This window comes from Apaloderma vittatum, unplaced genomic scaffold (genome assembly GCF_000703405.1).
Source record: "Apaloderma vittatum isolate BGI_N311 unplaced genomic scaffold, ASM70340v1 scaffold42838, whole genome shotgun sequence".
Classification (NCBI taxonomy): Eukaryota; Metazoa; Chordata; class Aves; order Trogoniformes; family Trogonidae; genus Apaloderma; species Apaloderma vittatum.
The window spans coordinates 1-22918 of NW_009730904.1; the positions used below are offsets into that span (position 1 = coordinate 1).

Genomic DNA, 22918 nt, shown 5'->3' on the forward strand with positions numbered 1-22918 from the left:
ACCACATCCACAGCCTTCCCCTCATCCACTGCGCGGGTCACCCAGTCAGAGAAGGAGATGAGACTGGTCAGGCAGGACCTTCCTTTTCTAAACCCATGTTGGCTGGGCCAACCCTGGGAAGGAAGAGAGGGAATCCTTGAAATACTCATGTGGAGAGGTTCAGTGAAACTACAGGCTTGGTTTAGTTATCTGAAGGGGAATATTTGAAAAGGAAGGTAATGACAAAAGACAACTTTATGGACTGGAAGTTAATTGTTATGGGTGTTTAGTGCTGCGACGGATCCTGCCGGTCAGACACAGCTGTCCTGACAGACCAACTCTCTCAGCCTGTCCTCCTAGGAGAGTTGCTCCAACCCCTGATCATCTTCATGGCCTGGTCCATGTCCTTTTTACGTTGGGGACCCCAGAGCTGGACAAAGCAACTGCCCTCAAATTATCATCACGTCAGAGCAGCAATTGCTGCTATTTTCTTCTAAGGTGGCCGATGTTGCCTTTTAAGTTAAAACATGAACTTGTGCGCAGCAGAGCCAAGGCGAGACAGAGGCAACAGCTGCTCAGTGCAGTCACTAGGTCCAAGGACCTCCATCTCCACCAAGTCACTTAGTCTTTGTGGCCAAGTTTTCAGAGGAGCTCAGCACCGCAGGGCATGTACAGGTGGAGAAACACACCTCAAAGCAAAAGCTGCCCAGCGGATCAACACTGTTTGCAGTAGTGCTAGAAGTAGTGAAACGATTTTTCTTTAAACGATGCTTTGACAATTAAGAAGCCCGAAACAGAAACTGGAAAAAGTTTATCATCAACTCTTTGCAAAAGCACATTTTTCATTCCAGTAAAAGAAACGTATCAACTTTCCTGTTTCCATCTTATTAAATATTTCCTAGACAAACTAGCCTGTCTTTGCTTAGTCAAATTTCACTACTTGTCTAAATAAAATTCAAAGAATTCTTTTTTCTGTGTTCACCGTCCTTGATAGCAATATTCATTAGATAACAGAAATCACAGAGAGCATTCAACTACTATCTGCAAAAACTAATTTCTTGAACACGTTTCCTCTATTTTGATATATCTTCTTAAAAGAAAATTGAATAAAGACAGATCTAACCCTTATCATTCAGCATGTTGTTTAATGTCTTCTGAGCTGGAGAACTCCTTCAGCTTTCTTAGCAGACGAAAGCACAAAATTTGGAGGCAGAGCATGCACATCTGGTTGCTCGTGTGCTCCTTCAGCCTCCCCAGATTAATTTATAGCTCAAAATGCTATATATCCAGTGATTTCATCCAGTGATTTCAGAAGACTATTCCTTCTCTTTGAAAAGCATATATGGTCCAAAGGTATAATCCCTGCAAAATTATGGTAGGTGCTATAATGTTGTCATTTTGACTAGTCCTAAAGCACGGGTAAAGCAGCTGATGCTACCTCATTTGTGTAAAACCACCTTACACTTGCTGATCGCTTTGACATTTGCTTATCAAAAGCCTACACCGCCTATGTTATTTGTTCAAACAAGAAACAAAGTGTTACCTGGACCAAAACAGTCCTTATCACCTTAAATTTTTTTTACACTGATCACAGAATGGTTGCCGGCTTGAACATTTTTTTCTTGAGGAGCAAGTAAACTTTGGGTTTCGACAATGTCTCGAAACATTCAAAGAAAGTTGTGGACAAAATCAAAGCAGAGCATTCTAAAAAGACTCCTAGAAATACAGCAGCGTGACTGATTCAGTTACTGTGCATGCTCAGTCGGCAACTTACGGGCAAAACCTCAGAGCTACAACACAGGCATAATAAAAACACGCTATCTATTAATTCCGATGACAGCAGAAGCACATTCACTTACCACTTACCACTGTTACAAGAGAGTTTGCAAAGAACGTAAGTTGTTTTTCAATTACCTACGTGCACATATACACATACATTAAGAGAACGTGAGCGGAGAACCAAACAGGAATGAGGGGAACGCGTATTTACTAGGACTGCCTGCTTCCCTTTACCCTACTCTGGTGTTGCCATTTTTTCTTTCAGGTTTCCCTATGCTGAAACAAAAAGATTTCACATAAATTTAAATCAGTATAGCAGACGAAACAAGATTCCCAATGTTTTCAGCAATTACCATAATTAAAGATGTCTTTGCTGAATAAAGCCTTGGCTAGTTCTCTGGTGCCTGTCACTAGGTAGATATTCCCACCTTCTCACATCAAATAAAACTTTGAATGTTTCAAATTCAGAATGGTGGTGGAATAAAGCAGCTTTACACCAAAGAATACTATTCCCATCATTTAAAATAAACTCCCAGGGAAGCTGTGGAAGCCTCAGTCCTGCAAGTATCCAAGGCCAGGTCGGACAGGGACTGGAGCAACCTGGGCTGGTGGGAGGTGTCTCTGCCCACGGCAGGGGAGCGCAACAAGATGATTTTAATGTCCCTTCCAACCAAACTGCTCTGTGATTTTATGATTAATAAAATGGTTAAAAAAAAAAGGCCTGTGTGAGGGCTGGAGACTAAAGACGCCGCTTAATAAACAGCAGTTAACAACAGGAGGTATCTGAAATACTCATGGGGGTAACGTAGACGCAAGGCAATACCTGCTGGCCTCCACAACAGTTTTTTTTTTGTTGTTGCTGGAAAGTGTTGTGCAAGAGAGGAACAGCTCTTTTTCTTTCCAATTTAAGAGATGAACAGTCTTTAAATATACATAGACATACCCACTGGGGATGAAATTTGCATAAGTAGGCTGATTCAGCGAAGCATAGCTACACAGCACATACGCAACGAGCAGTCAGATGCCCCTGTCGGGTTTCCTGTACTTTTCTTTTAAATCAGAGTCCTGATATAAATCTGGAGCAAGTGCAAGTGAACTGGGTGGTACTCCAAATGTGTATTTTATGGGATTTCACCTGCAAAACGTTGGCTGGTCTCTTCAAGTGATGTGACATGACTCAAGTATTGCTTTGTGGGAATTTCCCTCAGAAGGACTATATTCACTTGGAAGGTCTTACAAAAAAGCATTTTTGTAACTCCTCTTCCTTCCAAAACAACAACGAGAGAACAATCGCCCTTTTTTCCTACTTTCCCCAATAATGTGTTGTCAAAAAAAGAGCCATTTCAAATACAAAGAAACAACCTAAATTTACCTGCTATTAGCATCTTCCTACAGCCCGCTTGGAATTCAGCTAGCATGAGTGACTCTATTGTCACTTCATAGATACCAATACAAGCTTCCAAAACAGCCTGGCGTACATGTTTCTCAACATTTCCTACACATGAAGCATTTTGTCTGAAGCACTCTGATAGCCACCCACACTCTGCTTTTCATCCCTACCCAAGTGTAGCATCAGCCTGGAGCCCTATTTTCACTCTGCACAAGGATGGCTGGAAGGAGAATCCCCACATCACCTCCAGCTCAGAGCCCAGCACATTTACAGTGCTCTGGTGACAATTCAGAAACATCATCCAAATCCAAGGTACCCTCCAGGGCCACAAAGTCAAACCGAGGGTTGACAGCAGCTTGGTGGAGACCTCAGCACATTCACAATTTGTGGCTACACATGTAAGTGTGTGCCTGGGGCTCTTCAGCTCCCAAAACTAAAAGAAATCTTTGTTGCAACAGGTCTCTGGCGCCAATACAAAAGAAAATTAATCTGCAGAGAAAGTTTCTTGTACGGGCAGCAAAGAGAAAGGCAGCATTCGTGGTTTGATTCTCACTCTCATTTTTATAGCTCCAGGTATACCTCCAAACTATTCAGGTTACTAAAGAATCATAAGAGTCTCTTTAAGTAATCATTTTCGCCAGCAGAGACAAGGAACATGTTTTGTTACCATTAGCAGGAAGATAGGTGAAGAGCTGGTACTGGCTTCTCTTTCTCTTTCCGTTGCAGACGTAGAAGTTGACCTGAACAGGGCTGGTAATTCTCTGATTGCGGAAAGGAGGTATCTCAACCACCAACGAATTCTGCAGAAGCAACACATCAGAAAATCAAGGTGTGACTGGGGCAGTTGAGGTATTAAATCAGGTTTTAGCATGGCTCAGGCCTTTACAAAATCACTAGCCTTTGCTTCTTCCCTTTGGACAGCAAATATAATGCCACCTATGGACAAGGCTCCGTCTCTCCTGCCTCTGACATGAATTTGGGACCACAATCAAACCGCGGTCTCTAACGTAGCAGGAGAAAGCCCAACTGCTCAGCTGGCAGGTCAGCCTCAGTAAATCTCACCCCTAACACAACTTTCTTTGAAAGGAGAATTAGGACAGGCATATGATTATTCAAACATGGCCATTTTCCACGGTGAAATGTGTTTTCATATGACAAACCAGGAAGTTTTAAGCATGCTAGCTTCCACGGATGGTAGATCCCGCAAGAATATCTGGTGCTACCGGAAGAAGGGCCAGCGAGCGTGTAGGCGATCTTCCACGCTCCCGCACAGGGCTAAGGAACGACTTAGCTGTTAGGGCATCAGCTTACAGAAACACACGGCGAGATCTGCTATGACCATCAAAACCTCCCTTGGCACTTTTTGAAAGAATAAAAGGGAACGCTCGTCTTAGCACTTGGCCTACGTTCAGCTGAGGCCTTTAAATTGTTTGCCGGCATGTCTCCAGCTGGTTTGCAGCTAGCAAACTGTTGCATATTCCTGCAGCCGTGGAATAGTGGCCATATTTCCCACTTATAGTCATGGCTGAGGGAGCCACACTTCTCCAGCTGTGGGGCTGATCTCCTGCGAGGGGATTCACATTTCTTCTGCCGAAGGCAGATGAAAGCCAAGGAAAATGATCAGGAATTGCTTTGGGAGTGGAGCGAAGAACGGACCCAGCAAGACAGAAGATGAGCAGACGGGGCTGGCCCATCCTGGACAGTGAAAAAATATTTTCCAAATGGTCTTTCCTACTTTCAGGATGGCTTCCAACAAAGGCTTTTTACCCCACGCTCCTATTAAAGAAAGATTTCCAGAAGGGGAGGCCGAAGTACTTGTTCTGTTTCAGTGGGGAGACACAGTGCCAAAGCCTTGGAAATCCCTCTTTAGTAACAGTGCTGGAGAAGGCAATATATATTTTTCATCTTGATGTTAAAATATTTAAGGCAGACTTACTGGCTTGCACATTTCTTTGTCAGTTTTGGCTTCCATTTCCCACACATGGTGACCATCTAAAAGACAAAAGAAAAAGATATCTAGTTCCATCCTTTTTCCCCCCTTCCCAAACCTACAAAAAGAATGACTTTTGCAAAAAAAAAACTCTTTGAGGGGGCAACTGCATATATGAAAACCAGTTCTCCAAAGGCGTTGCCCAATGAGGAGGCCATCTGGGTAACCCACGACTCAGCTTTTTTGAGGGTGGGGACACCACAATCCAGAGCACATGATATTGCGAGGGGGGAAAAACCACTGGGAATTTATTCTGCTGCTAATTTGGACAAAATATGCAACGGTCCTACACCTTAGCTTCCCAAACGTTCAGAGAAAAATATTGCTATGAGGCCTTTTGATCCCTACCTACGCAGTGAGTTATATTCAACCTTAATATTTAGACAAAACGAAACAAAAAAAAAAGCAGTCTTGAGGAAACTCCTCAGCCATGCAGTATTTCATTTTAATATATTCCTTGTCTAGCTTGTCATAATCCTGCTGTCTGGATCAAAAGGCAAGGCCATAGGCTGGGAAACATAATTTTTAACTCCATTTTTGAAGCTAGTTGAGCTCAACTACAGTGGTCCCACCTACAGTTTTCTGGAGCTGCTTCTAGTCATGTGTTGGGTCCTCCTAATTTACGCCATTTCTGTTTTCAAGCAAACACAGATTTAAGGTATGGTTACCACTTTTTCTGGGGACCCCTCTTTTGGAAGGAACAGGTTTTCTCTAGTCATTTTTCCCACACCTTACTGATACAGAAGTCACCGCTCAATAATAGTAGGGTTTGGGGTTTTTTTTTACTTCCTTGTGGCTTTGAAATTCAAAGCAAAGAAACGAGAAAAATAATACAAAGCATAAGGGTTCCATTCTGCAGGCCCAGAAAAACACAAACGTGGCCGAAAGGCCATGAGCAGCAGGGACACATGAGTCCCATCATTGCTGGGCATCACCAGAACGAGAGGGAAAACGAGACTCTGTGTCGTCTCTTTCGTATCCTTATTGCAACGTCAGGACACGCAAATGCAAATATTAGTTATTTTGAACTTCATCACAGAAGACACGGGCCTGCCTTAGAAAAACAGCTCGCGGCAAGGTAAAAGAGTGAATGCACTTTTTCTTCTCTCTTCGCTTTCATGGCCAGGATGGAGGTGACGCATTTAGAACCGCCTGATTTATTACAAATGTCTGTAAATAATATTTTTGTGTACAGCTGTCCTACTGGGAAAGGAATGCTGCCGAGGCACTAGCCCCGGCGATTGTTTTAATGTCCAAAGCCCTGTTTTTGTTTTTTTTTCTTTTCCACGTAGGGGAAGAAGCGTAACGCGAAAGCCGCAGCCCAAACGGCAGAGTGGGTTTGGCGGGTCTCTCTTGTAGGAAACCGAGGCTGACTTAGGCTTAGCTTCTTCCTATGTTTCAAATTGTGACGCTGGAAAAAGGAATTCCTTTAACCGGTTCGGCGGCGGGGAGAGAAGGAGCAGCCAGACAGTGCTCAACTCTTCGTAGAGCACCACAATTGAAGTAGACTTCTTGGGAGGACTGGCAATCCCAATTTATCCAACAATTTATCCAACAGATTTATCCAACAGATGCTTCCCCTGAGCTGTCAGGATTAGCAAAAAAAAAAAACCAACTTCGAAAACTTGACCGAAATTCAGCAAGCCAGGGCACATTCCATGCCTGGGAGCAGCCTCCTGGCACCTCCTGCTCCTTCCTTATGGAGCCCCTGTAGCCCTCCCTTTCTCCCCTCTCCAATTAATTCAGTCAGTTGCAAAAGTAACACAACATCGGCACTATCACACGTCTTGCAAAGTCTGGAAATTTGTGCTTTGTGAGGGTTTCGGTGGTGGGTTTTTTGTGTTGTGGGGTTTTTTTAAGAAAAAAAAGCAACTAAAAAACTACAGACATCCAGACTAGTAGTTAACATGTGTTCAATTTGCCTCTGTAAACGGATTACCAGAAGTTCAGTTTTTTTGCTATGTTTAATTTCTGCTTTGCAAGATGAATGATCTGATTCAGGTTTCTGGTTTTTATTTCCTGCCGATACTTCAGGAAAACTCGAAACGACTCCATCTCTAACTAATCTTTCAATTACTTCACGCAGCGCTGCCTTTATGCGCTTTTGAAATTTTTATGATGACAAAGAGAGTTTGCTCAGAAATATTTTAAATGCTATAATCTAAACTATGAGGAAAATAAAAATCCAGAGCCGTGGCTCGTCTTTGGAAGCTAAAAAGAACAATACGGGTTTCGCTCCAAGAAATTCCCTTGAGACTGTCCAGACCATCGCTGCTCAGAGACTGAGGGGATGGGGAAGAGAGTGAAGAAGTAGGGAACAGACAACTCATTAACAGCTAGTGACATTTCATTTAACAAAAACACAGGGAGGAAAAGTTGTTATGAAGCAAGAGACGACGGCAGCGGGGGGGGGGAAAAAGACAATTCCTCATATTACGTCTGGTGAACCAAGAGGGAAATCTCAACGCCCACGGACTGGGACCAGCTCCAGGAGGGAAACCTTAGACCACTACGTCAACCTCTTACAGTAAACATGTTTTGCAGGTTTATACAGTTCAGCTGAATTTTTAATTTATTTTTTTTTTAAATAAGGGAATAATGGGTCTGGAACGGTTCGTAAGAGCCCAAAGCACCAACACAATCTGCCTACGCCAGAGAAAGCGGCTCTGCCGACCATGCCCATCTGCCGGGGATCCCGCCGAGCAGGCAGGAGGGATGGGATGGAACGGGACGGAATGGGCTGGAATGGGATGCTGCCTCCCGTCAGCATGTGCTGGAGGCTGCTCCACCACAGAAGTTTCCACTGTAACTCCTGCCACATCTGCAGCAGCCGCCCGCCTTGGTCCGCGGCCCGAAGGCAACTCCCTCCCTTCTGGCCACCGGCCAACCAAAGTACACCAGAGCAATTTATACCTTTCCAAAATGCAAATAATTCAAATTACAGACATAACACGAAGCTGAAGCAGACACATTTCAGGCATTCCCGTTAAAGTTTACTCTCTGGAATTACCGTACCCAAATGGGTAGTTGTTATACGGGGAGACGGAGGCTGGAGAGGAAAGAGAGGAGGAGGCAGGGAGGAAAAGGGAGAAAACGGCTTTTCCAAAGGTCTTATTTCATTCCCTTTCACTTTGCTATTTACTTTTACCGAGTAATAAGAAGTGTCTTCTCCAAACCAAACACCTGGCTTTGTTTTGGCATTTTTTAAGATTTATAGCGCAATACTTTGAACAGAAAGACACCTCTTTATACAGCCACAAAAAAGTTTTGTCAAGGTATTACGCTGGGTTTGTTTGATTTCACGAGTTATTTTGTCATTGGTTTGGTGCTTTTTCGGGTTTGGGTTTTTTGGGGTTTTTTTTTGTGTTGTTTTTTTTTTTTCTAAAGGAAAACAAACCCAAACCATCAGGGCACAAGCCGTGCAGAGTCCCCGGTGCCAGCAAAAGCAGTTGCCCCTTCAAAGCCAAGGCTTCCCCTGGGGACCTGTGCCAGGGGCTGGGAGAAAAGCCCTCGAATCCCTCCTTATCCTCTAAAGAATCACACAATCATAGAACGACTGAAGTTGAAGAAGTGGCAGTACAGGGGGAGTGAGAAACCTCCCAGTTCCACGCAGGCTCTTTCCCCTGGGCTGGGCGCTGAAGACACCGGGTTTTGTCAGGAAGCCTGACATTTACAGCCCCATCGCTGTTATTTATAGCCATCCCTATTTCGGCTGCACTTCACTGCCAGCCGCTTCAGCCTTTTTGTTTTATTTTCCTTTTTTTTTTTTTTTTTTGGCGCCTTGACACTCCGAGCACCTGGGATTGCTAAGGATGGAAATACCACAAACCTACCCCGTTACGTGGAGGGGCAAAGTGGGGGGATTTTCAGCTTCGCAAAGCATCCACACCCAGCGTTAACGGAGTTTTACCCAGTTTTAACGTGCTGGGGCTGAAGGGTGAATGGGCCTTTGTAGTCTGCTCTTATCAGCCACTGCTCCCGGAGCTAAAGGAAACTGTGCACAAGTCCAGAAGTAAAAATACTCTAATTCATCAGGGAATTCCCTGCAGTATGAGTCACCGAACGGCTTCCCCACCACACCCAGCTATAAGATTTCCACATAAAAAGGCACTGTAGAGGCCTGTTTTAACACAGAAGCAGCAATAAAAAGTAGTTGTGTAAACCCAGGGCCGTCAGTTATTCGCACATTAAGCCCCGCAGACCACGACATGGGGGTTTTCTTCACCGAAAAGCAACGCAAAGGGCTGTAAAGACTTCCCAAAGAAATTTTTCTACAGTTTTCTCCTTCTTCGATGCCCCTCAGGACAGCTTCCCCCAAGGTTTCCAAGGCTGGGTTTACCTTCGTCCCCCAGGGAACTGCCAGGGGTTTGCAAACTCAGAACAATCAAATCCTCATTAAAGAGTGAAGGATGGGAGAGAAGGGAAAGAATATACAGTACCCTCAAACAAACCCCAAAAAAACACTCCAAGCCTGGAAACTCAGGAGGGCATAACATCTGGCAACCACTTAAACCTTGCCTCTATGAAACGGGCGTAATGGGAGCGTTCAGATACACTTAAGTGATTTCACTTTACTACAGGAGGTTAAAACCATCTATATCATTTAGTAGTCCTGTGTTCACTTGAGATACAAGAAGAACAGACACAGACATAGAAATCTGTGATTTCACTGCCGGCCGCATTGTACATTTTATATTCTTCCAGCCCATGGCTCAACAGAGTTTGACTGCGCTGGCTGGACCGTAAATCTGTATTTACATTCATATATTGCAAGACGGTGAAACTAGCTCTGTCCTCCCAGAGGGATCCACTGCTTGATTAATGGGTTGTGAGATCACCCTAAACAATAATGCCTATATTACACCCCAGATTACTTTAGCATGGCCACGACCAGCAGGGCAGAGATGCAAGGCAGGAGGATTATGCAGCGTGATTTTGAGGTGTTCTGCAAAGGTACCAGTCAGTACCTGTTAATGCATATACATATTCTGTCATGGACGCAATGCTCTCAAGTTACTTTTTCTCTCTTTCTTTTTTTTCTTTTTTTTTAACCTTAAATTAACAATAAAAAGAGTTGTGCAGCAACCAGCTGATAAAAACCCAGAGAGTACTTTGGCACCTGTGCCAGACATGCGCTTCCTCCCTGGTTGCTCAGCCAGGCAAGACAAAAGCCGAAGGACTCACTTTGCCCAAACCATGAGCCTTTTTAGTTGCTTTTAACACAGTATGTCTACCAGACTTAATTATTCTGAGCTCAGGTGTTTGCAAATGAAGTGTAATTTTAGCCCGGGTAATTAAAAGGAGGCACTGTGCTGACAACTGACTGATTGGGGTTTGTTTTGAGCCAAAACCATCAGAATGACCGGCCAGATCCTATTTTCAGCAGAATGGAAGCTGGTTATGCAATTTGTGCTCACTGGCACCTCCCCCTACTCAAACTACCGTTGGTCTGAGGCTTTTATTTAGCAACTCTCAGTAATTCCAGGTCTAAGACACTCAACTTCCAAGTAAAAGTGCAGTATGACATCCCTGTAAAACTCCTCTAGAGCAGGCAGTTTGAACCAAGCAAACCCAGCTCAGCCACCCACCAGCAGTCATGACAATACTTCATTCTGTCTTTGGTTACAGTCGTGTCATCTCCTCGTCTTCACAACTTTCCTCTGAGAACCTCCAGCGGGCTGGACCTGTGACTCCACAGCTGAAAACTGAGTAAAATATTCCTAGTCCATCTTTTTCAGTCTAATCTGTCTCATATTTTCTCTGAGACTATTGGAGCAACAAATCTCACAGCCAGTTTAAACCAAGTTCCAAACTTTCCTTCCATGAACAATTCTTTTCCTCTGCTTCTTTTGTGCTTGATGCCAACACCACCACCTGTACTACAGCTACTCCCATTTCTTTCTCATCTTAAGTCTGACCCAAATGCTTTCAATTATTCCTTTTGGATTATTTTTCAAGGCATAAACTCTTTGTTTTAACTATATGGCCACAATCACATCTTTCAGAGACATCCCATTACGACGTCCGTGAAGATGAGCCCACGTAGAAGTAGGTTTTCTGGCAGGTTCTGTTTTTAATTGGCCACAAATTATTTTCTCCGAGTGGAGTCTGTTTTGCCTGTGATAATACCTGGCAAGCGATCTCCCTGTCTTTAACTTGTCCCATGAGCTTTTCCATCTCAGGTCAACCCACCACAGTCCTTTCCTCTCCTGTCTTTAGGCACTGATTGCTTCATTAGAGCCTCGGCTTTCTGTGAATTCCTGTGTGTTTGGACAGAGGGTCCTACTGGAACAGTAAGAGCAAAATCTATCCGAAAGCTTGTGGTAGTTATAACGCTTCAGAGAGAAAGCATTGCTTGCACAGATACAGCTGCTTGAAGCCACTTGGTCTGGCAAAGACATGAAAGGATAAACTTCAAGCACTCAGTCATGGTTTCTATAATTAAAAAATTTTTACAGCTACCCAGACAAGTGACTTCGAACCAGAGACCACGGAGTTATTTCTTATTTCTCTGTTGTCCACAGCCAAGTATCTGTGATTGATTGATCTCATTCTTCACAGGGAGAGCAAGCCCCTGCCACCGACACCATCTTATGCGTATGGCCGCTGTCCCACTCCATCTTCACCACTCCCTAGACTGAACAGCCAGGAAAAACTGAAACGTGCTGCCATTTCCTACCAGCTACATCACCGCGAGCGCGTGAAAGGGTTCCACCACCAACTGAATCCACCATCTGATGACGCTATTTGCCCAAAGATATCTATTTCTGGGCAGTGGCCAGAAACCCCTTCAGCTATCAATACATCTCTAGGAAATAAGGTTCAAGTGACCTTCACACAAACTCTGTGCACCCAACTTCTATGCCTTTGAAGTTTCCAGTTTATCTAGTTTCCAGAATTTTTAACCTCACTGCGCATGAGTCAGTGTGCAACTGCTCACTGCCAACTGGAACACGTGTCCTCAACTTGGATAAATAGACAGATGAAGACAAAATTATGTACTATCGGCCCCTCTGACTAGCGGGGGAAAGGGACTTTTGCCACTTGCTTATTTATTATGTGAGCTACAGTATGATTACCAGTGTGAAACACGACCCCTTGTTGGCCAGTTGCCCCCCAAACTGTGACTGCTACTGGCAATGGAAAGAGCAATGGAAAGATCTCCGAGAATGTTAAGATCTTTTACCAAATGGAGCTCTGCCAAGACTCAGGTCACCCGTCTCCGCATCGCATCACATCACGTCAAAACAGACTCCAGACCCGGAGCTCAGAAGCGTAGCTGAGTCAAACCAAAAAGGCCACATGCTTCCCCAACACATCCCCTCCGTCTACATGCCACTCGTGTTTCGCCAACACATCGCTTTCCAGAACTTTTATAAGCTCTCCTGAAGCTCACATGTTGTACTTGAGTTACCTGCCGTGCAACAAGGGAACTTTTAATCACACAACACACAGAGCTGCATTTCTCAGACCGACATTCGTACCTTTAAAGCAGCAACTGCTTGATTCTAATCTTTGCCAGAGACAGTGAAATTTGAGAGGAACAAAAAAACCTGTGAAATGCTTGAGTAGACACTGAAATTCATCCAGCTTCCTTCTTTTCCATATCACATTTACTTTGTGCAAACATACAGCTGACCAAGCTTGACCACACGTCTATCAGGAGGCAAACTCTAAGTTTTCCCATCTGAAATACTTACAGAAAAGTGTGATTTCCTTTGGCATATACACAAAAAATGTGGTGATTTCACTCAGCTATCTTTCATCTACCCTAGTATAACTATTACCATGCCACGTCAGCACCTTCACGTTCTAACAGCAAAACCTGTTCCAGCAAGGAAGAGGAACAGTTTTGACAGACAAATCCATTTAACAAAATAAAAACACCAGCAGAATGAACAGTTTAAAGCAATAACTAAATCTGGAGAATTTCTAATTGTTTGAAAATATTCAAAAAGTGAAAAATCCCTGGAGGAAATACTGTTTAGGTGCTCTTGATTCCTCTGTGTTTTGGGAACTCGAGCTTCAGAGGCTTTGGGCACAATAGCTGAGGATATTATGCAATTAGGTTACAGAGCATATAGGTGCTAGGATCACTGTGGATTTGGAGGCTGAGTAATGAGCGAAACGCTCAGAACCACCCAAGTCCTCTGCAAGCCTGGAGTTAGGCAGAGATAGAGCATTACAAATTGTGAACTCCACTAATGGCCATCAAAGAGAGTAATGCATCTTCAGGGAGGGGCATTTGTCACCAGGAAGCTCAGACACAGGCCTTTGATGAGGGCAAGGTAGCCTTCAACATTACCAGTCCAGAATCAGAATTAAAAAGTCAGTGTTATTTGAGACACCAACCCCGTAGTGGAGTTGGGTGTTACATTTCTGCCTCTTCGCTCTTTAGAACTCCTGCCTCGAGCTCTGGTCACTAAGCACAAAACCAAAGAAACGGGTTTGATGCTCTGACTTAACCAGCAGAAACTCAACTGAGTGATAATAACAATACAACACCAAATACCCATCTCCTCCCATAGATCACAACCTGCTAATAATGAAAGTTTCAGTCAATTTAACCTGATCTCTTAGGTTTGTCTCAACTCGGCCAAATCTGTTTAGCCCGGGAACAGCTGAGCTAGTTTCAGTGCTGAAACCATTCTAGCTATAGGAGCAAGGAGCCATTTATTGGGCAAGGAGTAGTTTTTCAGGGTTGATTAACTTTTTCAGATCTTGGTGCAAGACCCTTTCTGAAATACCTTGGGCAACTCTACAACATCCAGGAAGACATATCCATAGCTTTCCTGCTTAGGATACGGGGTTTGTGCCTCACTAGTGAGCTTTCGCTTGGGAGCTACGGGAAACATGTTTGTGAACTGAGTGAAGAGAAATGGATTTTTCTACCACACTTAGTTTTATAGATCAATAATCACAATCTGATACACTAGGAACCAGCCGTGTGGTCATTGCTGCCAGGGTTTTGTGCCGCTTTGTGTTCAGTAACTTGCACCACCGGCAAAAAACTAGCTTTGAAAACAAGTACACAGCATTCGCAGAAGTTGCTAGCAAAGGAAGGCAGTCCTCAAAAAATCTGTCCAAACACCTCTGGGTTTCTCAGCTTCCCTCAAGATATTTGTTGCCTGGTATGTTTCTAAGCTAGAAATGAAACAAAAGAGTTTTAAAAAGGGTAAACTTCATTTCATCTGCTTTTGTAACTACAATGCTACACCAGCATGCAGACATCAAGGAACTGTGCCAGTAAGAAGCTGCAGATTGTTTTTTATATTTTAGAAAGTACGAATTCTTCTGATGAAAGCCAGATTGGTATCAGACGTCCTATATGTAGCAACCAACAGCCGCGATACGCAGGCACAGAAAACCCTTTAGAAACTCAAGAAGGGGAAAGCACGACTACAAAGAGAGAAAGAAAGCAAAAGAAGGTAAAGAGTTATTAATGTAATTTGTGAGAGACGAAGTCATAGAATCATAGAGTTATCGTGGGACTCCCTAGACTAAGGAAATGCCCAACTGAAAAGAGCAAACCTCTCAAAGCACAGTCAGCATTCACATTTTTACCGCCCGTAGATTTCTTGGATGGTCATTTTATATCATCATTCATCACGGCCTGATGTGTAAGCAATAAAACACTTGACCATATTCCTGTAAAATAAGGACTCGTTTCAACAGACAAGAACTTTTTTTACAGTCCCTTACAAAGGATCATGCAAATTTTGGCCCACTTCAGAAAAGACTCGTTATTTATTTATCCAAAAGGGGTGCCTGGCCCACGCCGCGAGGGGTTCTCCTTTCAGAGGAGGTCCTTGCCGTGCTCCTCCCCATGGGTCCTTGCCTTCATCCCTTGGCTGCCTTGCTCCTCCTCCTCTGTGAGATGCAGAGCCACCGAGTACGTTTCGCTCGGTTCCGCGTGCCGGAAAGTGGCTGCTAAGGGGTTAAAAGCTGAACGCATGGAGCTGCCGCCTCCACGCAGAAGAAGGATTGATTTGATCATTCTTCAGGGATTCCCTCTCGTATGAGTCACTGCTCAGACAGACTCCCCACTGGAGGAGGCCAGGATAATGCCATTCCTCCAGAGACTGCAACAGCTGAGGGCAAGCCCTGAAGACGGAGAGAGCTTGGGACTCACGCTTGGAAAAACACTCAGCGGACCACAATGCACTCGGGCAGACTTAAAGGAATTATTCAGACAGAAGTAGGGGGGAGGAGGAAAAAAAAAAAAGCAAACAAAAAGCTTCTGGAGCTCCTTGCACTAGCTAATTAAGTATGCAGACCAGCTTCAATGAGACAGTTCCCAGAGACTGCCTTCTGGCTTGGGGACTCTGCCCAAGCGAGGACTGAAGACATGAGCTCATGCAGCATAATATTTAAATTTTATATAAAAGATACGTCCCCTTTATAAGTGCAACGATTCCTGTGACCTATTACTTTGTAATAGCTGCGTTTGGCTGCTACCCACAAGGAACGTGATTAACATTTTTAATTCAAAAAACAACAGTGGTTACAGCAGCAAAATTAATGAATGTCTCCAGCTAATCACAAAAGTTCATAACCGGCTTTCTAAGAGAAAGAGAAACGATGCCGGTGTTCCCTCTCTTGACCTACTTTCACAGACCTGCGAGAGCCGAAAGGGAAAGAAACACCACGCATGGATTTACCAAAGCGAAGGCTGGGGACGCTCGTTGATTTGACACGAAATACGGTGGTTCTGCCCCAAGACCGAGCTGGAGCCATCGGCTCTGGTCCATCCCACCAACCCATGCACCAAGGAGTTCACCCTGGGAGTTTTTCAGGGTGATAGGCAAGGCCCTTTGATCATTTTCTTCCTCACCAGTATGCCCAGCATGCAGCAGCATGCTCCTTCACCTCTCAAAATGTTTAAAGGCTATCGCTTATATGAATTATTTTCTGCTGTCTACGTGCAGCCTCAAACTCCTCCTGCTCAAGGGGGGTATCTGTCTAGTGAAAAAGTACGAGGCTGGCCCCATTTTGCATTTTTGTAATTCAAGGCTACCCGGTGAATGTCCTGCCTTCAGAGTACTTAACGCTTAAGGGAGATGGTGTCCAAATCCACACCCACGTCACCATCATAATCCTTTGGGATGTGAGACTTTAAAATTTGTCCAACTCAATAAAAGGAGAGGAGACAAAATAAGTAGGAGGGGAAGCACCCTCTAATGAGGTTTCCTCCCTGTAATGAGGCAGATCGAGGACTTTGCTCCTGACCTGTCACATGAACACGTGTCAGGGACAGCAGGAACCTCGTGGGCATGAAGGGTTAAGCAGGCGCGGAGTCAAAGCTGGCGCTGTGGGCCCAAGGAGCACCCAAGATTGTTTAAAGTTCAAAGGCAGCTGAGGAATCTGTGGCTTGTGCCAGTGCCACGGAAACCCTTTCCAAAACAAGACTCAAGAACTACCCTTAACGATCTCGTTTCAGAGCCTGACTTTGACTCAACAGCTCCGCTCCCACCGTCTCTGCCCACGGGGCACCCGTGTGCGTTACCCATTGTCAGTGTGTGCCCACCCCACCACTCCTGCGGGCACCTCCTGCTCCAGCCCCAGCTCCCACCCTGTGCATTCTGTCCTCCCTTGGTCCTCAAGGTAAGCCAGAAACATGTCCTTCAAGTGAAGGCGTGTGCACTGCAGGTCCTCCTCGGCCAGCAGCTTATAAATGCCACCAGTTTCAGTTGCCACAGGAGGACACGCAGGTACACACACCTGCCCCAAGAAGCCTCCCTCCCTCTTCCACAAATTACAGAAAGCTTTAACAAGAAGGTTGCAACGTGAGGTTTGGAACAGAATGCCCAGAGAAGCTGTGGAAGATCCCTCCCTGGAAGTTTCCAAGGCTGGAGGGTGTTTTGAACAACCTCATCTGGAGGGAGGTGTCCCTGCCCGTGGAAGGGGCGTTGAAATTAAATGGCCTTTAAGGTCCCTTCCAGCCCAAAACAGTCTATGACTCTATGACACACCATCTTGCAGGTCTTACAAAGACGTGCCACCGCTCTGAACACATACCACAGGTCCTGTGCAGTGCAGCTGCGGTTTGCTAAAAAATAACCAAACCACCAAACATTGACTTTCAACGTCACTATTGTCTACCTGAACCTACACACCTGCCATAGTGTGAAACCTCAGCATCAGGCACGGCTCAGATCACTTTCACAGCTTTGCCCAGTGACATGGAAAACGTATTACGTGCAGAAGAAAATGTCATTAGTGTATTTATCATTTGGCAGAGATTTTAAAACAGAGGGGAAAAGGCAGACTGAGTCTAGATTGAAAAGACATACCTGGTGCTTTCTCCACAAAGATGACTTTGGAGTCTTGCAGAAAGTTATGGCCAGTCAGTATCATTTTCTTCCCTCCAGTAACAGGAAAGCTGTCAGTACTTTGCTTCTCCACCAAAGGCAGCTCTTGGGCAGATCTCTGAGCTGGAGAGTTAGAAAAAAGATAATTAAAAAAAAAAAAGGCAACCACAAACACATGCACAAAAATAAGTAAATACTTCATTAGTAAGTAACTTAATGCTTACCCTTATGAGACTGATACAAAAACAAAGAAAGGTCAGAAGGTTTGCAGGAAATATGGGTGGTTTCCAAGCGCAAAAATCGGGTTATCAAACATCGCAGTACAGATTCAAAAGGCTCACAAAGAACAAGCTATTTTAAAACTCAGCTTGATCCGTACTATACCCAAAAGTATATTTTTACTGCAATTGATTCATTGTTAACTTTTTTTTCTTAGGTACATCTATGCCACGCACTTACAAGGCACACGCGACAAGGTAACCATCCATGTCCCAAATGCGTTTCAGTCACCACACGCTGTACTGCCCATTCTGCAAGCTGTTGTGAAGCAGCAGCCCCAGGATCCAGCAGAAGCTCATAGCTCAGAGAGCACATTTCCACCAGAAGCTGAGTGCCAAAGCACACGTGGAGCCAGGCAAACGGAATCCGGTGTTCTCGTGCCACATATCTTATCCCCCTACTCCGACACGAAGGGTGGGGACACACGGAGCGATCGTGGCTGTGCTTCAAAGGATGACATGACATTTTATCCCGATTACACGGATCCTCCTGGTGTCACATGCACGAAGAGATGCATGAATTTTTTGGCACCAGCTTATTCCACGTTCTGCACTGGAAATAACACCCGCGTTTATTTTTTCTCCCATTTTCCGCTCCTTTCGGGAGGCACATTACACAACACTCAAAACTGCAGTTCACTGATACAAATCCAATATTTAGTGGCTTCCCGAGCTTGGCACCTTTGCACTGACCAGTTTGGGATGTTCTCTAATTGTGCCTCATCCTGCTATAAAGCAAGTGAAAATCTCTCATCCGCTTCAAGAGGAGCAGGGTGAAACCATGACTCCTTGCATTTTTTGTGTTTTCTTTTAGTCTAGAACTTGCCCTTGAATAAGAAACAAAGGGGAAACTATTCATCTCATAAGTACTCTGGACAGAAGACAGGGCTTTATGCCAGTCTACCTGCTACAGGGAAGAAGGCTCTGCTATTCTTCAGAATATCTTAATGTAACTCCCTACTCACTGCTGATGTTCCTTTGTTTATTTAAATAAACGACAGTGAAGGAGAGAAGCTCTTACCACTTGCACCGCTCCCCCAAAGATGGAAAGTTACTCCCTAGCCCGTCAGCATCAGAGGAATCCAACAAAATCTTAAAAACCTGTTTCAGTCCATCCAGCCAATCAAATCAGCTGGCAGTGAGACTGAAATTCAATTTCCAACCCTTATGCTGGAGGGTTAAAGCCACATGAAGCAAAGAGGTTTGGTTTTGTATGGGGGAAGCTGAGAAGGCTTACGGAGCGAGAACAACACAGGTGTAACGATACAGGGTTTTGTTTGCTGGGTTTTGGTTTATAACGGGGAGACAGAGAGTGAACAGGGCATGATGACCGTTTTCCAGAAGACCCACAGCAGTTACCTGTACAACAGGGAGTCACCAAAAAGTCTTGTCACTCCCAGGTCTACTATTAGTCTCAGCACACTCTACTTTTGATTTAAGTGTATTCTTTCCAGCAGAAATCAATGCACAAAGCTCCACGTTTTTTTTGTAAGACACTAGTCTTTTGTCTTCAATATAAACCACATGCTCCTGGAAACCAGATAATGGTTGACCAACTAGACAGGTAAAACCAAACAAACACAACAGCGTGTCGGTGGACAAAGACGCACGTGGGGTGCCACAAAACCCAGCAAGAGAAGGAGGTATGTTGCCTACTTACAGCACTCGATGGGGTTGGAGGCCACTTGCAAGGAGAGGGTCCGGCCGTTGGCCTGTGGGATGTGAACCCTGAAGACCAGCCGCACGCGCGTGTTCTTCCGACCGATGTCCGTCTCGCCCTTGCGCAGCTCGATGTCGGAGTTTCGGAGCTTTAATATCCCTGCACAGTCGATGCTGTCCAAAAGGAAACACCAAGCAATTCGAATCATTTAGAACGATAGAATCGTTTAGGTTGGAAAAGACTTTTAAGATCATTGAATCCAACCATTACAGATTAACTAAAGCCCAAAGAAATAGTGAGACTGGAAAAGTCAACAGAATGAGACAGCAGTGTGCAAAGTGTAACTAACCTGGAATGCAGGGTTACTTACAGTTTTACTTGTTACAGTTAATTTGGAGAAAAATCTGACATGATTTTTATTCAAGGGCAAAGTCCTGAAAGCGTCTATTAATGAGCACAGCTCTCCCCAAGGTTGGTTCTACTGTCAATGTGTTTGTATTTGAATGAGCTGGAAATGCTCCCAAGCTGAGTGTTGAGCTGACACTCTGCATGAAAAAAACCGAAACTCAGAGTCCTCCCTCCACATTAGGGAAAAACGTGCTTTTTGTCAGACAGAGCTATTACTATTCCTGACCTCTCTCCCTTTTTTTTTTTTCTGTTAAACTTTGGTTTCCTCCTGGATGAGTTCAGAAGTCAGGATTTTTGTCAAAGCAAATTTCAACAGAGGAGGTTCCCGAAACAAATGATACATAAACATACGCCCTCAAAAACCCACCAAAAAAATACCTCTGCTTTGGCCATAACTACAAAAGCTACATGGCAATTTCTTCTGGAGAAGAAATGCTCTCTGGCACACATTTTATTACACCGAATATGCACAGTTTAATTTTATTCTGCATTCAAAGAGTTTAATTCCCCCTCCAGACCTTTGAAGCTCCGTTCTGAAGCAAGCTGCAAACAAGAACTATGGCAGCACGGGTTTGATCTGCACCTTTTTTTCTCAAGTATGGATTTCAGCATAACAAAAAGGCTCTTGCTGATACGACCAAAGAAACTAATGAAAGTATTAAAGCTTCTCACCAATGCGTATTAGCAGGTGAGGCTATATGAATTCTGAAATATTTGTCAAAATTCTAGACAAAGATCGGTAAGATGCAGAAGTAAGAGGGTCTCTCCTATAGCAATACTTGTAAAATAAATAAAAAGGACTTCACTGGTTCAGAGCCCATAAAGTTCTGAGGAGAAAAAGCATTTAAATTTAGGCTTGTAGAGTCATGGACATAAAAACCTGAAGTCAGTAGGCGTAGCTACATGTGTAAAAGTTTAAATGTGCTTCACTGAATCAATGCCTGCACACACAAAGTATGTGTGAGAAAAGTCCTTGGCTCCAAATTTCAATTCATTATTAGTGCTATATGAGGTTTTAGACATGTCAGGCTTACATACGCCAAAGCGTTGTGCGTGGTTCTTGAGAGAGCTCTACCACGATCTGGCACGCATGTCCCAAAAATATTCAGCTTGGCTCCCAAACCATGTAACTACCTTTATTTCAGAGCAAAAAGGGGATTCAAACAGTGATAGCATTCTGAGATGGCCAAAACTGGGAAATAAAGGGTCAAATCAATACCAAGCAGGTACAAATTGGGCGAGATTTCACTAAGCTCAGGGGAGTCGTGCCAGCTTACGACGACGGCAAGGGGGGACGATAATTTTGCAGGCTCATCGTGATTTTTAACACAATGCACTGACAGAGGTCCTCAGGTCTCAAGTGGCGATGCTAAACCCCCTTGGCAATGCAGCTCGGCACATCCCAGCTCTTCCATCTCCACAAGAGACCAAGGCATCTTGGACACGACGCTGCCAACTGGCTTCTAACAATCACTACAGGCTGGAGGTCTCCGATATCATTTTTTGCTTCATTAAGGTGCAGAAGAACGTATGAATAACAAAAAGGAGCAAAAACGCAATTTTAGTAATCAGCTTCCTGGGATTTTCCCTTGGTGTTTGGTTTGGTGGCGTCAGGATTTCTCCCTTGCTTTCCATCTACTGACTTCTATTTCTGCCTCCCTATATAGACACACAAAGGTGCATGCACCTATACCTAAATATAATATATTAGGAAGAAATTCTTCACTGTGAGGGTGCTGAGGCACCGGCACAGGTTGCCCAGAGAAGCCGTTGCAGCCCCCTCTCTGGAAGAGTTCAAGGCCAGGTTGGATGGGGCTTGGAGCAACCTGGGCTGGTGCAAGGTGTCCCTGCCCATGACAGGGACTTGAGCTGGGTGTAATGGACATATGGGGCACTTAATTATCACTCCTACTAATTCAGAGATCCTAAGACATTCAACACCTGCTTTTCAGCACAGGAGTAAATTTACCCAGTTTAATAACTCCAACCTGTATCACCTTTACTCCTCTTCTTAGTTCTGGAAGCTTTGCTTCTAAACCAATGCCATAAAAAATGCTGATCTGTATTACCTAAGAACTTCAGAGTAGTGCCACAAGGGTACTTGGAAATGCTCTCTAAGAGTTTCCTTTGACACCCAAAGACAAATTTTAGTAGTCCATGTGCTCTGTGCTAGTGCGTATAGGAGCAAGAGGTGTCATATTTAGAAACTAAATGCAGGAGCTGAGGTAGGAGATATTTACAGCTTGGTAACCGAGATACTCATTTTAAATGGCAAATAAGCACATTGGCTGAAACTCTAGAATGAAGGCAATCAGTTGTCATAAATATTTGTCAAGTTCATTTTGGTGTTAAGTTGATTAGGGGCAATTTGTCCTGGCAAAGTTGTCAAAACCTACTATTACAGAGAGAACTTTTGAAAAAATAAATAAATATAGGAAAAGCAAAATTGTGAAGAAACAAAAAAAACCCCACATAACAACTCGAACCAACAGAGAAGAAACCAAGTGAGGCGACCAAGAGGAAACGGCTGCAGCGCCCAGGTCTTACATGGCTCTCATGTTGTTCTCAGGGAGAAGTGGGATTTCCAGGACTTTGGTGTTGGAAAGTATCGTTTCGTGGCTGGTGGTGGAAACGGTTTTCCCGGTGATGCGGTGAACCTGGTAGAAAGCGTGGGGTCGCAGCAGGCGGTCGTCTGCCGTCCCGATGAACAGCTGGAGGGTGAGCGGTTCGCTCTCCAAGTAACCGTGGAGCTGGCAAGAGAACAGAAAGCGCCCGCTGAGCACCCCGCGCATAAACTGTGAGGAGCCCGTTAAATTTTTTATAAGCAGGAGAGCCTAATTCAAGGAGAGAACCTCACAACAGGTGCGATGTGTTAAGTTCCACACCTCCCCCCCTTTTCATTTTCCCTGCGCCGTAATATTGGTGCAATAAAAAGGTGCCCTCAGAAAATGCCTCATTATCCCAAAGGGCCCGAGGCGCTGCAGACGGGGAGAGCTTTGGAGCGCTCCCACTACATCCACAGAAAACTCAGCACGAGTTCTGCCGCGGGGGAAAAAAGAAAAAAAAAGTAGCAAAGTCAACATTCCCTCCAACGGAGTTTGCGAGTGGAAAGGACGAGGCTCA

At 44.5% G+C, this 22918-nt stretch overlaps 1 protein-coding gene across 1 annotated transcript; it reads right to left on the reverse strand.

Moving 5' to 3' along the window:
• Nucleotides 1-3815: 3815 nt before the first annotated feature.
• On the reverse strand, nucleotides 3816-22587 carry LOC104278092 (nuclear factor of activated T-cells, cytoplasmic 1-like; the record flags this gene model as incomplete). Its single annotated transcript, XM_009874960.1, has 5 exons — nucleotides 22343-22587; nucleotides 19388-19560; nucleotides 17432-17572; nucleotides 5085-5140; nucleotides 3816-3948 (listed from the first exon to the last, which is right to left on the reverse strand). Coding segments are annotated over exons 1-5 (748 nt in total), but the record flags the coding sequence as incomplete, so codon positions are not given.
• Nucleotides 22588-22918: the final 331 nt, after the last annotated feature.